The following is a 16,272-nucleotide window of genomic DNA, read 5'->3' as shown; positions in this document are numbered from 1 at the left end:
TACTGAAGACCTTTTGCTGGAGAAACTTAGGACCCTGACAACCTTTGAGGGGAAATAGAGATGTAATGTTCTAAAAGATGTTGATACAGCTGCTTTATCAAACTCACATTCAAACTTATAAATGCTGTGTGAAAACTTTAGGAATCAAAAGTTAATTAACTCATTTAATCAGTCATTTAAATTTAAATTTAAAATTAAAAGTTTAAACCAATTAACTGTATATTGAAAGACCCTCCGATTCCCTGTCCAAGAAAGACGCACGAGGCACTGGCTGCAAACGCAGGTTTATTCAGACACAGGCGCCTGTGGGTGCTCAGCGAAACCTCAGCCGGAGCTTTGGTGAGCTGGCACACCGGGCTTTGGGGTACAGGTCTTTTATAGGGTAAAGGGGCAGGTTTCGCGCGCGCGGTAAGCAACAGGTTTCTTATTGCTTATTTTGAACCCAGCATACAGGTTACCTAAAGGGTAAAGTTGTTTTTTATTTTATGTTCCTGGAATTACACCACATGACAGTTACATATGAGCACTCTGATTTTTCTGTTCCTGCTTATTAGCCCCTGTTTATTCAGGCATGCCCTGGAATCTGTTTTTCTGCTCTTTCCCAACCATCCTGTTTTTCCCTTTTCAATCGGTCACACTTAATGATTATCTGAAAAACACATTGTCTGCAGGTTTGTGACATGCCCTAATAATTTTGTAACTAAGCCTAAGGTTGCTGGGCTGGGGTCTTTCATTCCCCGCCTTTGTCTGGAAACTTGGGAACCAATCATGGTTCCCTCAGTTGGGGGCCTATTTGGGCTGGCTCTACATCTTGGTAAACAGTAATCCTCAGGGGACAGTCTTTAACTTCCCAGACTTACTTAAAATTGACCTCCTAGATCCAACCTGACTCGATTTTCCTATCTACACTGTCTATCTACTTTTGGCTTTGTTCCCCCCCCCTAATTTTAGAAACTTTATTGCTGTGTGGAGAAGGGGCAACGACTCGTTCTGGCTGCTTCAGAGCTGAAAAAGGGGTGTCAAACATGAGGGGGCTTGAAGACGTTGGGGAGCGACGTGGGGGACGTGAGTTTCCTTTTAGAAGTCAGTTCCATTTGAGGTCTGGTTGGGGAAAAACAGGTTGTCATCTGGGGATGGGTGCTTCTATGAGAGAAACAAAAACCATGAGTACTGAATAAGTGTTGCAGCAGCTGGAACATGTCACTGTACATAAGTTTTCTCACCAGGCTTTAACATCCCCAGTTACTAGGACTGTAAACATAACATTTAACTTTTAGGGTTACAGATGTCCTTTTTTTTTTTTTTTTTAAGACACAGTTTAATAATTTAATGTCATCTGATCTTGTAAAATCTTTAATTCTGTTATTAGGGCTGGATAACCATACTAGCAAAAACTAAGCCCACCTGTATAGGTTAGAAATAAAGGCCTTAACCTTAAGCTAAAATTACTCTGGCAGTTCCCTTTTGATGGTTATCAGGCATTTTTACATAAGAATCTCTTTTGAAGCCTCCAGTTTATTTATTTATGGAAGTTATATTTAACTATTATTTTATTTAAAATGTCCAGGAATAGCTGTGTTTTGGCTTTGACTGTCTTTGCTAAGTGTTTAAGATGAAGCAAGTCAAACTGACTTTTGTTTCTATCTATTGTTAACAGTCAGCTGAGTTTCCTTGGGAGTCCTCGGGAACTTTATAGCAGCTTTTCAGATCTGCTAGTGCCATTTGCGCTAGGATGGGTCCAGGCCTTGCTTGACCATGTGGCTTCCCTCGGAAGCATCAGGGATGTCTCCCTTTTTTGATGACCCTCCTCTTCACAGCAAATGCACTGATTGGCTTTCTGTCCTCCACTGGTCTCATTAATCTCCCTGTTCAGGAGGTTATGTGGCCTAGAGTTGCAGAGCCCTTTGGAAAAGTCCCCTATCCCCTGACTCAGACTGACTCAGAGGGCAAAAGCCAAATTTTTAATTTTAAAACTTGATCTTAAACATCTAGCAAATAAGTCAACAGTCTTATATTAAGAGCACTGGGCTTTAATGTCTATCTCTCTATCCTGTAGGTGATAACTTTTTATTTTACATTAACCCAGGTTGTGAGTTCTTAAATCAGTACCTCTGCAAAACATTAACAGGCAGTCTTTCAGCCATTTTGAAAACTACAAGATAAAATTATCAAAGAGTAAAAACATATTTAGTTCATATAATAGCTACCTTGAATTTTGGCAGAGTTATACATTATAATTTCCTGTTTGAGATCTTAGTAATCTTAACAAAAACTAACTTTTGGACATAACTTTAAATGTACTGAAATCTAGCCTACTTTTTTATAGTTACTTTTACATATAGTGGGATGGGACATAGAGCTTTATCTCAAGTAAGGCGGGGCTCTTTATAAATCTTAAGTACTGCAGTTCTGAGACTGATCTTTACTTTTTAGACATCATTTTACAAAGTTTACATAAATTGTTGTGAACTTGAGCAAACACAACATAATATCACATTTAAAACATGAATTAAAGAAAGGCTGAAAGCTTTTAACCTTTTGTAGAAAAGTGGCAAAGTACTTTTTGTGTTTTGCAATAAAACCTTTACACAGATTAGGCGCTCATTAACTTAAAAATATATTTAAATTGTATCTCAGTGTAAAAAGTAACATAGAACTTTACATATCTTATTGATAACAAGTCCAGTTATAGAACACAAATGATATAAATAAATCTCTAACATGTTTTTTTTTTTTTAAGCCTAAAATTACCATACAACTTTAGGACACCAGTTTGATATAATGTTCTTTTGAAGCTTTTACCTTACAGACGTGTATACCTGGAAGATATAAACATATTAATGGCACCACAATTACATTGATGTTTTTATATTAACCAAGTTTAGCTTTTAAAGAGATAACATAGCACAATTTTTTAAAACAAGAGCACTTGTTTAACCAGCTGTTTAATTTTTTTTTAAGATTACTTGTTTAAAAACTTACACTTATAAGCAACTTATACAGACCTTTTTTATATCATTTACTTAAACTTTTTAAATTATTTAATCATATAGACTTTTATCCAGAAATATATTTTTTATTAAATTTATATCTAGAACCTTTTAGTTTTTTTTATCTGTTAACCTCCTTCTGTTCACATTTTGAAACAATATTTGTAAATTTTGAATTTAAGCAGATTATTTTATAGACATCAACATTTTATTAGAGTTTTTTAACACCTAGAAAAACCTATAAGCTTAATTTTAAAGACATTTTTACTTTTATCTGTTTACCCAATTTAAATTGAACCATTTGAATCACGTGAGTCAAAGATATTTGGATCCATTTTTAAAATTTTTTATGAGCGCTCCTCATCTGTCAATTATCATATCACTACATGATACATGGACATACACACATACAGACATACTGACATATAACACGTAACAAGTGTAACACAATACAATAGTAAAGGCCTTGTTGCCTTCTCAGGTGATATCTCATTGCAATGTTTAAAAACTCTATAGTTGATCAAAAATAGAACTTATCAGAAAAACATTAACTTTTCTGTAGGATCAAAATCATGAGCTCAAAAAAATACAGAATCTAAGAAAAAAGCAAAAGTCCTAGAAAAAAATTGACCGGCCTGTAATTGTTCTTTGGTTTAATTTAGTTTGAGGATCTCTACCATCAGAAGAAATTTTTTTTTTTAGGATTCTTTGTTCTGAAGTTTCTAAAGTAGTACTAAGTTACATTAAATCACCTGAAAAAAAAAAAAAATCTTAAAAGAGAACCACACACTACCATGTATATCCAAAATTAAGCTTTAAAAATTTTCAGGACTGTTCCTATTTAATGTTATTTTAATAAGCCAGACCAACGTCCCAATCTAACATTTTTTTTTTTTTTCTGAATCTTACACACTAAGGGGAACAGATACCAAATCATAATTTACTATCCTTGCCCAAATTAATGCACTGGTACACCTAGTGAAATCTTTTCAGGCTACCCAGTTTAAAATTGATGAAAAAATAAAACTGAATGATTGGGAGTTACTTGCCAACTTGGAAGTAGAGTTCTTTAATTTTTTTTATCCTAAGTATCTAAGTTCTCTGGCATGAATTATCTGAAATCACAAACTAAACAATTACCTAACCCTAACTTTTAACTGCAAGATTGTGCAATGTTTCAAACTCATTTAGATACCAGATGTTACAATTTTTAAAATGTCTCTCTAGCAGCTTAAAGAACACAGCTCATTTTAAACATTGGGGTGGTAAAACAGACTATTGAAAGTCACCTATGCACCTTAGGGAACCTGGGCAGATTTTGCTAATTATCCTGTGCCTTTCTCAGTCCTGCAACCTGAATTGCTAACATTTCTGACCTGTGAAGGAAAGGGAGCATCCAGGAGGAATGGATGCGAGGTTGGGAGTGTTGCATAGCCCATACGGAGGCAAATGTGATTGGGGCTTTCCCTCAGTGCCATTCTTCTCCCGTCAGCCCTAGATACCCCTTAGGGCTGTCGGGAGGGGGCTCAAGAGAAAGGAACCTTAAGAATCTGAGAGTAGCCCAGACCAGAATTCCGCAGTTGTTCCAAACTCCTTCCTCCACCTCCACGCATCCGAGGCAGATCGGGATTCCGGACACTGTGTACTCACGCCAATTGCTCTCTGGGCCCAGACAGAAAAGTTGGAAGCGGCTTTGGCAGAACCCAACAAGCCTGCTCTGTATTGAACAGGTGATTAAGAGCTGCCTAGGCAGAGAAACCTCTCACCCGAGTCGGGTGCCCATTTTACCTCCAGAAAGAAAGAGAGAGAAAGATGCACCCCAAACAGACATGGGGTGCGTGCACTTACCTCGGTGTAGAATCTCGGTCTGGGACAGAATTTATGACTGAAAGTTCGGCTCCCATTCCCAAAGCCAATTAATGAAGTGGAGCGGAAGGTGGAGGAGGGGCTTCGGAAGGAGATCGTAGAGCAGGCTTAGGCGGAGAGAAAGGGGCGACCCAAAGGGGTGGGTCAGAGGCCAAATTCTCCCAGGTAACGATGTAGGGCACTTGATCGGGGTGTCCTTGAGTAAAACGAGATCAAGGTTAAATGTCCCTTCTTTTGGCCAGCCAACATCGAACGCTGGCCACTCCATAGTGCGGAGTGTTATCCATTTTTTTTTTTTTTTTTTTTTGACTTCTACTGACAGGTTGTCGGCCTGGTTCCGAACGTCCTGCCAGTGATCAAGAGTAAGACTCAGAGGAGTTGTTATAGATTGTCCCATGTTAGTCTTAGATGGAATGAGAAAGTGCAAAGGCAAGAAGACAGACACAAATATCAGACTGGACACAGAGAACGCTGCGCGGCTCGAGCACAAACCGGATTAGGGAGAGGAGGGATACCGTCACCTCCGTCACCCACGAGTACAGTGTACTCTACAGAACACTGGAGGGCCCCCAAGATGGGCCTCCCTGAGCCCCTGGGACGTCTCCCAGGGTGGCAGGGGAGAAGTCCGAGTTCATCAACTCCTTCTCAAGCTGCCCAAAATACAGAGCGATTACACGTAATCGTACAGACGCTGTGCATGAACAGATAACAACCAGACATAGAGAGAGACACAAAATGACACGAACTGGCCAGCTTACCTCCCAGTGGTTATCGGATGTTCCTCGGGCAGGGATCCGGACGGCGTTACAGGAGTTCTCCTGGCTGGATCGCCAAATGAAAGACCCTCCGATTCCCTGTCCAAGAAAGACGCACGCACGAGGCACTGGCTGCAAACGCAGGAGATTTATTCAGACACAGGTCCTGTGGGTGCTCAGCGAAACCTCAGCCGGAGCTTTGGTGAGCTGGCACACCGGGCTTTGGGGTACAGGTCTTTTATAGGGTAAAGGGGCAGGTTTCGCGCAGGTTTCTTATTGGTTATTTTGAACCCAGCATACAGGTTACCTAAAGGGTAAAGTTGTTTTTTATTTTATGTTTCTGGAATTACACCACATGACAGTTACATATGAGCACTCTGATTTTTCTGTTCCTACTTATTAGCCCCTGTTTATTCAGGCATGCCCTGGAATCTGTTTTTCTGCTCTTTCCCAACCATCCTGTTTTTCCCTTTTCAATCGGTCACACTTAACGATTATCTGAAAAACACATTGTCTGCAGGTTTGTGACATGCCCTAATAATTTTGTAACTAAGCCTAAGGTTGCTGGGCTGGGGTCTTTCAATATAAATAACTAATCTTCTCTTAATGCTTGTCTCATCAGTTCTTTGTGCTTGCCTATACCAGTTCCTTCCATAGTGTATGCTTTGCAAAGGTAGACATAAATAAAATATTAAAAGAGAAAACAGAATGTTTTTATGTTCAATTCTAATGTAATCCCTAATTTCATCACCACAGAGTTCTTGATGAGAGCAGGAGATATTTACAGTCCACATAAGAGAACAGTTTTCTTAGTTGCAGAGTTGGGGAGATAGCACTTTCTCAGAGGATTATATGAAGAAGTAAAGAAACACAGGGACACCAGCCCTCATGAAAGACATTCTATTGTTACTCTCATTTGGCTTCTATAATGACTTTTATAGGTCATTATTTCCAGTGACCTGCTGAAATATTCTGTTTTATAAGCAACCGAGAAAAGATCTTAAGGAAAAAATAGGTGGTATTTGTGGAAGTGTAGATAATAAAAAACCCCAGGCAAGAACAATAATGAATGTTTATTATTTGTAGAGCTTTATTAATTGTATGTGTGTGTGTTTCTGGGGATTGAACACAGGGCCATGCACATGCTAGGCAAGCCACTTACCACTGAGCTATATCCCTAGCCCCTAATTGAATGTTTCTAAAGATATTTTCACTCACAGGTTATTACTATGGTTCTCAGGGCATCCAAACATGTAGGTCTTTGGTTTCTTTAACTGAAGAGTACTTGGATCAGCAGAATATTCATTGAATGGATCAGCTAATTAATACAACATTAGTGGTAGACCTACTTCCTTATATGAAATAGGTAACAGAGAGGTCAAGTAATTTATTTGTAGACATTAAAAAAGATATAAATGCCTTTGCTCCAATCACGTGTAGCAGCATTTTCTGGGGAGTTACAAAGGGTGTCTTTCTACATCCTCAGAAGGGGTGACAGAGTATCTTTCCCTGTTTATCATTACCAGTGGTAACAAGTATTGAGAGTTTTAACCTCTCCCAGAAGATACACTAATGAGGGAGGGGAGGGCAGAGGGTATCTAATAATGAGAATGAGGACTAGTTGGGTGGGTTGGGGGAACAATTGTAACAATAAGGAAAGAGAAGGGCAGTGGTCAAGAGAGGGAAAGGTAATATGGTGTTGCACACTGTACATTTTAAGCAACAGAGCATTCCTGTGTATTTGCTAAATTTAGGATGAATTGTGTATAACTGAAGAGTAGAACCTATGGTCATTAAATTTGGATCAGGATACACCTGGTGTTCCAATTCTTAGCACAGGATAAGGGCACTACCACACTGCAGGTGGCCAAGCAGCAAATTAGCATTCTGTTCATGACCCTCATGAAAGGGTAAAAGGGAGATATTTTGAGATGTAGAGCCTTCATGTATCAGAACCACATCTTTGAATACAGTTAACTTCAGTTCAAATGGTGTACTTTTTCCCCTTTACTAACCTAATAAATGAAGTAAGTTTGGTTGTTTTTGAAATTTTTTAGGGGTAATGCACATTCAAAAGGAGAATCTTTAATCCTAATTTGTACCAATGCAGAATCTCACTTTCAAACTATAAATAGGCTTATTAACTGGCCACTTTTCATGGTTGAAAATTTGTCAATTTACAACTGTTACTTAATTTTTCTCATTTTATGAAAATGTGTGTCTGAACACTTTCTAAAATACTGATGTACAAGAAATACAAATAAATGCTTTCTATGTACAACTTCTTCTTGAATGTTGTTTTTTTTAAATAGGTTGTCATAAATAGTGGTAAATGTTGGAATTGTTGGCTGTGTCTCAGATGGGAGAAGTTGAAAAAGTTTGGAATCCTGAAGCTCATTCAGCTATCAAGGCCCAAAGACCTATGCCAGTTAGCAATAGGAGAGGCTTGGGACCAAATGGGATCGAAACTTTTGAACTTTGGTCCTGAATTCCTATTGCAATCTCCATCCAGAGAACAGGCAGTACAGTGTATGAGCCACTGCTCACCATTTGGCCAGATTGGAAGCAAACCAAATATTGGCTACCTTTCTTTACGCCCTTAATATTCTGTGAGAAGACACATGTTTTAAAAACTGAGGAGACCCAAAGAAGATTAAAAACTGTGGAGACCCAAAGAAGACTCTTTCTCCCTAAGGCTTTGAATAGAGCTGGTCTATACAGCCTACTCCTTATCTCTCATCAGGAACCTATCATGGTCCTGGTGGGTCTTCTGAGAGTGGAGGGAAATTGTCTTATTTCATCCATAAGATAGGTGATTCAAAGAGTAAGAGGCATTTACCATAAAAGAGCACCCATCCTCCTCATGAAATATAGAGTATTTACCTAATTCTATTTCTCCATTAAAAACTATATTTCTTATGCAAGTTGATATAGATCTTCACTTTGGGGGAGGATTGAGGTTGGGAATCAGAATGAGAGGTGTGTATTTGCCAGCTCTAGGAACAACTTTTCAAAGGATTGTATCACTTTTTCATGGGAGAATATGACTTCCAACAAGATCACCTCCATTATTAGGATACTGCCTTTATTTTGGTAGCTTACTGTTAGATGTTGCTAACAGTGTTTATTGTCTTTTGGGAGCCTTAAAATATCTTGCTTAAAATATTTTATCAAATCCACAAAGCAAATCCATGGGGAGTAGCTGGTAAAACATTCATTTTATTATAAATCTATGAATATAGTACTTGTCACATCTTTTAAAATTAAGAATTGCAGCAAATATATTTGATAATGGGATTTTTGAAAAATGTAGAGGAATAAATTTGAAACATTGAAACTGAACTGGATTACATTTAGGTAAACCCACACCAAAATTAGTATAGGGAGAAGTATATTATACATCTGTTGGAAAACAGGAATTAGGTCAGATAGAACAACTTCGCCTCCCACCTCTTACCAGTGTGGTGTCTTCCTTTAAAATCACTTTGTGTAGTAACAAGATCTTCCCATGATTGATCTATCTGAACCTCAATTTGCCTTTTTTAAAAATAACAATTTAGAAATTTTGGGGAATAAAACAATCTATTGTGTAAGCGGCAATTGTGTATATAATACTAGTGTCTAAGTGTTGAAGACAAATGTATATCAGATATTGTGTGGAGCATAGATACACTCATCACTTACATTCTGCATACATTTATGCAGTTAGACCTGTATCTCCTTGCACAAATGATCATCTTTTAAATGTACATTATAACATATAAAGTGCTTATTTCCTGATATAATGTTCAATCCCCAAAACAAGAAGTTGCAAATGGTCTTTGGGTAATATTTTAAGGGTAGCTAGAAGTAAACCTGGTTTACTATTACCTTGACTATCATCCAAGATGGTCAAAATATGTTTCACTGATTGTGTTTTGGGTTTTAATAAAAAGTGCTTTTCAGGATTTGCTAGTCATCAAGTGCATGACTTCTATACTTGAAACATAGTGTGTGCTGGTTCTCAGTGTTGACTCTGTGCCTGGATTCTGATGACCAGTGACTCTACCTGCCTCTGTTTTCTGAATATTGATGGAGTGGACACAGTTTTCTTGAGAAAGCAAATCAACTCTCTTGAGATAGCTTAAATGATAATTTGTACATTTTCAGTTTTTAATTTTCTTCCAAATCTTGATGGTTAAATTCTTCAAGTCCTACAGCCAGTAAGTCAGAATTTCTTTTCTTGGTTCCCTAGAAGAGAAATGGTTTTAAGAGCTTATGGAAGACCATCCAGGTCAAGTCAAATGTTCATTCTATTATTACCTCCATGGGTGAATGAGAGGATGTGCTTGCTTATTTAGAATATCTTCTCTGAAAGTTTGGAGATGCCCTCCGAATATTCTCAATTTTATAACCTGCTGGAAATGCATCCCATCTTTTCTAAACCCTGTTTAAATCATCCATCTGTTGGAGCAGGGGATGGCAAATAATCTATACATAAAATTCACCATGTTCCCTTTCAACTACAGTGATGTCATTTAATTACAACACTTCCTTATGGGATACAAATGTGTCATTTGAACCTGCCTCAACACAGCAATTTATGTATCCCCAGATAATCAGCATTGATACTTAATGTTTGTTATTATTGTCTGAAGTAAGATGCAGTTAGTTCTTTTGGGGGCAATGCTGGGGATAAAACCAAGGGATTCATACATGCTAAACAAGCACACTACCATTGAGCTATCCCTCTGGACCCTGATGGAGTTAGCTCTTAAGTTGACTTCCTGGTGTGAAAAATCACTTTCTCTTTTTCCCTGACAACTTTATTTTTCTGATATGTGGCCATTAAGTATTTGGTATTTGCAGACTTAATTGGTGTTTGTGCTTCATCTTCAATATTTTGTCAATATCAGATCCTTGTGTCCAATCATGATTTTATGGCACTCACCTAAACTTTTTTCTGTTTCTCCAATTCTTTTTTTTTTTTTTTTTTTTGGTTCTAAGAAATTAGAATGGCACATATGATTTCCAGCGTGCATTTGCATACATAAAATTATGAGCACATTTGGTGTGATTGTCTCAGTTATCTTCATTGTATATTGACTGGTAACTTGATTTCAAGTGCAAATTTTGATACATTTCTTCTCATCTAGCACCATAGATCTCAGGTAGAGTGGACCTTGGCTGATTATCACCAATTGTTAACCATCAAAGACTCAGTATAATTTTTGAAAATAGGTAATTTTAGGTGAAAAACATCCAATGTTTGTTTGTTTATTTATTTTCACCTATCATATTGGCAAAGTTTTTTTTTTTTTTAAATATATCCAATGTTAATTCCCCCAAATTACTTAAAAACTCTACAGCTTTATGTGGGCTGTATATAAACTTTTTGTAGATAACTTATTTCCTTTTATAAAATAAAATTAATAAAATAACTTTATTGAGTGGGTATTTATAAAGACACATCCAGGACACTAGAAAAAACATTGATCTGAGTAATTTTGGAAGTTGTTCATTGTTCACAAATGTTTCTTTTACATATTTTCTACATACTTTTGCTTTAGCTGATTATTATTTGAGATCAAAAGAAAAAATTTTAAAATGATTTATGTGCAATTATTCAGTGCCAGGAATATTAATTATTATTATGAAAATTTCAGTTTTGTTGAAACACAATTGATCACCTACATACATATTTTTACAAGACTGTGAACATTATAAAATATTTGGATTGTTTCTATTATTTTATTATTTTTTATGTACACATTTCAGTTTTCTCCATACTTCATGCACCAGGAAACATCATTTTACCACCTTAAAATACTAACTTAAAAAGCCTAACAAAGGAAAATGCACTACTTATCCCTATTTTTTTTAAAACAAGAGTCAGGTATAGAAATGTTTTAAATTCCCTTCAAAATTCAATTTCAGTGATTAAAACCAACATGTAAAAGAAAGTATGGTTTTACCTTATAATTTTGCTGATGTTGGAACTTTTTAATACTAGTTTCATATGCTTGATTTTTAGAGTGATCTGGTAACCTGAAAAAGAAAGCAAAAATATGATATACTGTTTCCTGGACTTTTATTAACATCAATATTGTCAGTTCTAAAATTATGACAAGTGGAAAAAAATAGCATATTTTCACAGATATCTTCCATTAGGATTGGAGGAAGTATGCGTTCTGCATGCCCCTTGAGTTTTGCCTTAATTCTTTATTAAGCAGTGGTCTCAGAAGGATTGAAGGACACTCATGGGAAAGAGGAGAAGATAAATCTTAAAAATACTGGAGTTATTTCTCAAGTTCTAAATTGTGGTTTCTGGAAAACAACTCATTTTTGTTCATAAAAGTAAAAAATAAGTTTTATAAATAAGTAAGTCAGCTTTATTTTATAATTTAATACCTATATTTACAGATGTATGTTATATAATTTCTGTTGATAGTGTATACACTTTTTTGCACATTGTATTTTTCCTCTTTATGTTAGAAAATGGGCCTAATATTTGTGGGATATTTTCCTATATACCTTCCCTTATCAGTAAATTGTTTTATTTCTCTCACCATTCGGTCCATTAAAATTTTTGAGAAAAGGAAAAGGAGGGAAAATCCTATTTCAGTCTCAATTCTGAATGGAAAGAAGGTAGTATGGAGGAGTAGTTTAGGAGGTTTGAGTAACAAATTCCTTGTTCCCCCCTCCCACTATGAAAGGCAGTATTTTTAGTTCTATTTGCCCTGGTTGGGAGATACGGAAGCTCTAAGAATAGCAGGAAACTGGCAGATACTTGGTATCAGAACCAAGACATTTCAAATGAGGGTAAATGGGACTAGAAGCTTTTCAAAGGACCTCTTGAGACCAGGAGAGCTACACCTCACAGTATATTCCAAGGAAACTAAGGTGCAAATTTTGCTCATATTTTTAATCAGATAAAGTTTTAAAAACAAGATTGAACTGTATTTAACTCTGACCCTCTCCTCCCTTTCTCCCAATTTCTTCACTATCCAATTGAGAAAGGACTGAAAAGGAAGTTAATAACAAACAGACCTCCTTTCTCCACCCCCACACCTGAAGTCCAGCATGTGAGTGAAACTGTGGCCTTGCTGCAGTTACAAGTGCTTTAGTGTTATTAAAACCTCCGCATAAATATCTCTTTGTACTATCATTTACTTATGCCGGCCCTTATATTTGGAAACAAATTTTATTATTATAAATAATGTCATAAAACAGAATAGGCCTATTAAGTTACAGGACAAAAGTGAGAATTTTTGTATCTAGGGAGGAAGTCATAAATAATTTACTCTGTTAGATCTAAATTTGCATTTTCTGTATATATGTAATGATAATTGTGATAAATAAGAGTCAAACTCATTAGGAAAAAAAGGAACCTTTCATAATACAAGTTTTTGTTTATTCTTGGGAGAATTTTGTCAAGAAAGTTCCTAGCATAACAGAATCTATATATAGAACACTTGAAATTGAGGGAAATGAAAAATGTGCAGAGTATGGTCATAAATATTGAATGGAGGGAAAAAAGTAGAGGAAAAATAAAGGTGAAAATGTAATGAATGACAATGACTCTGCAGTAGAATGACAACTAACTGGAACTGTTCTCTGTGTCAATCAATGGACTAGTCTTCTTGGCAAGGCACTTGCCCTCAATATTATTTTCCTATCTCCTCACTTTTAGGGAGAATAACAAAAATGAAGCCAAGTTTACAGTTCTTCAGAGAATGCTGTTTTCACAGTTACAACAATTAGGGTTCTAATGGATCTGCTTTTGAGTGCCAGGTAGGGACAGTGTCTCCTCACAGGATAGCCCTTTGTTGACAGGACCAACTCTGATAACACTTTATTCCTTACCTAAACCCATGAATTAATTCCTATTATCCTAATTACATAGAAAAACACGTTGAAGCTTAAAGCGGGGTGGCGGGGGGAATGTGGCTCAGTGTCATACCTAGTTAGGGGCAGAATTCTAAGTTGAACTTGAGTCTAATTTTAAAGCCTCTAGTTTTAATTCTTGTCTAATCCATGACTGATGAGGTCTTAACTTGTCAGCTGATCTTATAAATAAATATTCACTCACATAAGTGATGGTATCTTGTGAGTAACTAAAATAATAGATGGGAGGGGAGCAAATCTCAGGGATCCAGAGGGACCCTCAGAGTACCAAGAGTGTCTGGTTTCTCTTTACTGAAGAAGCTCATGGGGGCAACAGAGGTCTGTCCTTGTTCTGAGGATATCAGGGCTAAACATTTAACATTTGGAAAAGCATATTTAATCAGGGAGTGGAAAAGTGCAGGATTAGGGTCATGTGGGAACTTCTCTCTTTTTCCTGAAAATAAATTAAACATCTTTCTCCCCCACCCCATCCATTGCCTAGCATCCAGCATGGTGACTGGCACATGGTGCTCAAAAACTCTTGTTATGTTAGTCTAAGAAGCATCAATGTTCTTGTGTATTTGAATAGCTCAAGTCCATATTATCCCTCAGAGACCAGCACAAATGAAAAAAGCAGAACAACACCAACCTGGGTGAGAGCTATTATTTCTAGATCATCTTATACCTTGCTTTATTGGTCTTGTTTATGGCAACCTAGAACTAAAGTGATCTTTCTTGCTCAAGAAAGAGGAATGTTTAAAATTAAAAACTGTACATCCACTTGAAACCACCAATGGGAATAGTTAAAACAAAAACTGAATATATCACTGTTCATAAAAGACAACCCTCCTCCTCATCAACTTATTTGGGCCTCATTCATTGGCACTCCTTTTTTTTTAATGGTTACATTTTATTTTATCAATTTTTAAATTTATATATGACAGTGGAATGCTGTTAAGATCTATAAACAAGTCAGATTGGCACCTGTTATTTTGCCAGAGAAATGTTAAAGTCTGTAAACAAGTCTGGATGGCGCCTGGCAAAATGCCAGAGGGAGTGGTTTGTGAGTAACAAAAGCGAGCCATTAAGTGTGGAGATTCCTTATTGGTTGACTGCTGTAACTAGTTTATGCTAATTAAGATAAGCTGTGCAAAATGTATAAATACCTCTGTTATCCTACAATAAACGGCTTCCATTCCTGTTGTATCAACGTAAACAAGTTATTCATCACCCCCCCGGATATTCTGCTGCAGCCGGATATTCTGCTGCAGCCGGACTGCAGCAGATGTTGGCCCGTACGGGGAGCCCCGGGACACTCGGGGGTAAGTGACGAAAAAAGCTACCCGTCCATAGATAGGACGGGAGCAATCTGCTCGTCCCTAGGCAGATAAGGCAAGAGGAAAAATGGCCATTTCGAGAAAATGGAGAAAATTGATGCAGTATGTTTGTGTCTTGTTTTGTCTTGAAATGTTGTATTGTCTTTGTGATGAAAATATGGAAGGGGCGAGAAGTAAATTGATAAGGGAAAAAAGCACCCCAGTGGAACCAAGAATAGTTAGGGCATATGTTGATAAAAGCCCAGAAACTCTAGTCAGAAAGAAAAAGAAAGTTCAGAAGAAAAAGGATTATCAGGAAAAAAGTTACAGCAAAAGGCTATTACTGAATACTTTTTGATACCAGAGGGTGCGTGAATCCACAAGGCGGCTACCACCTGCCCAAGCTGATCATTGTGCAGCAAGAATTTTCCAAGCGGCAGTTTCAGGCTCTTCCCCGCCCCCCTGCCCGGGGGAACGGATCACCACTGCGAGCCCAAATCTAGATCTGACCTGGAGGCACAGTCTCGCAGGCTCTTGCTCCCTGTGCCCAGAAGCAATTTGAGTCTGGGACTCTCCCCAGGGCCATCTGGGGCTGCCCGGGATGCTACAGCTGGCAGAAGACACTACTGGCGTCCCTAAAGTTTGATCATTTCCAAGGCCAGTAACTACAATGGTTCTCCCACACCTGGAAGCTAATGAGTAATGAGCACTATTAAGGCTTATTTCAAATGTAAAAAAACCTTGAAATAATGTACTAAATTGTTCAGAAGGTTGTTTTCTTAGTGAAATGCTACAGGATTTTCTTCAGCCATCCGGAGTTCCTGCCTTCGTTCCAGTGCCAGTGAAAACAAAGGTGAAAGAATTTACAATGTTGCTGAGAACCAGAGAAAACTTCGGCTGAGAACCCAAGGAGACTTCAGAGCTGTTGCTGTTTCTGCTGCTACAACTTAAGCTAGTTGCCTGCAGAACTTACCTGGACTGTGATTTACCTGGACTGTGAGTTAATCTATTGAGACACTGCTTTATCTGGACTGAGACAACAAACTGTAATCTACAACAAATTGTAACTCAGTATCTTTGCTAATGGTGTCATTGCTGGTATAATTTTTCCAAGGGCTTCTTGCATGGAGCCATCAATTGGCTTAGAATTGTAACATTTTGTATCCTCCCTTTCTGTTTCTAGCAGGTTATTTATGGTGTTTCTGTAAAAGACACTATGGTCGTTATTTAAATTAAACAAAAGGGGGAAATGTTAAGGTCTATAAACAAGTCAGATTGGCACCTGTTATTTTGCCAGAGAAATGTTAAAGTCTGTAAACAAGTCTGGATGGCGCCTGGCAAAATGCCAGAGGGAGTGGTTTGTGAAGTAACAAAAGTGAGCCATTAAGTGTGGAGATTCCTTATTGGTTGACTGCTGTATCTAATTTATGCTAATTAAGATAAGCTGTGCAAAATGTATAAATACCTCTGTTATCCTAC

The 16,272-nt window shown here is 37.3% G+C and overlaps 1 protein-coding gene and 1 long non-coding RNA gene across 2 annotated transcripts in view; both read right to left on the bottom strand.

Annotated features, from left to right (window-relative positions):
• Nucleotides 1-288: 288 nt before the first annotated feature.
• LOC143402490 (uncharacterized) lies at nt 289-5,810 on the bottom strand. Its single transcript, XR_013091719.2, has 3 exons — nt 5,615-5,810; nt 4,839-5,052; nt 289-1,143 (listed from the first exon to the last, which is right to left on the bottom strand). It is a non-coding gene; the product is annotated as an uncharacterized LOC143402490 (long non-coding RNA).
• Nucleotides 5,811-9,763: 3,953 nt separating this feature from the next.
• Nucleotides 9,764-16,272, bottom strand: part of LOC143402489 (interphotoreceptor matrix proteoglycan 1-like) — a 142,141-nt gene continuing 135,632 nt past the window's right edge. The window contains 2 exon segments of the mRNA XM_076859992.2: nt 9,764-9,841; nt 11,566-11,638. Coding sequence (XP_076716107.2) covers nt 9,764-9,841; nt 11,566-11,638 — 151 coding nt within the window.

The sequence above is a fragment of the Callospermophilus lateralis genome, chromosome 6 (genome assembly GCF_048772815.1).
Source record: "Callospermophilus lateralis isolate mCalLat2 chromosome 6, mCalLat2.hap1, whole genome shotgun sequence".
Lineage (NCBI taxonomy): Eukaryota > Metazoa > Chordata > Mammalia > Rodentia > Sciuridae > Callospermophilus > Callospermophilus lateralis.
This window is presented reverse-complemented; position numbering and strand designations above follow the sequence as displayed.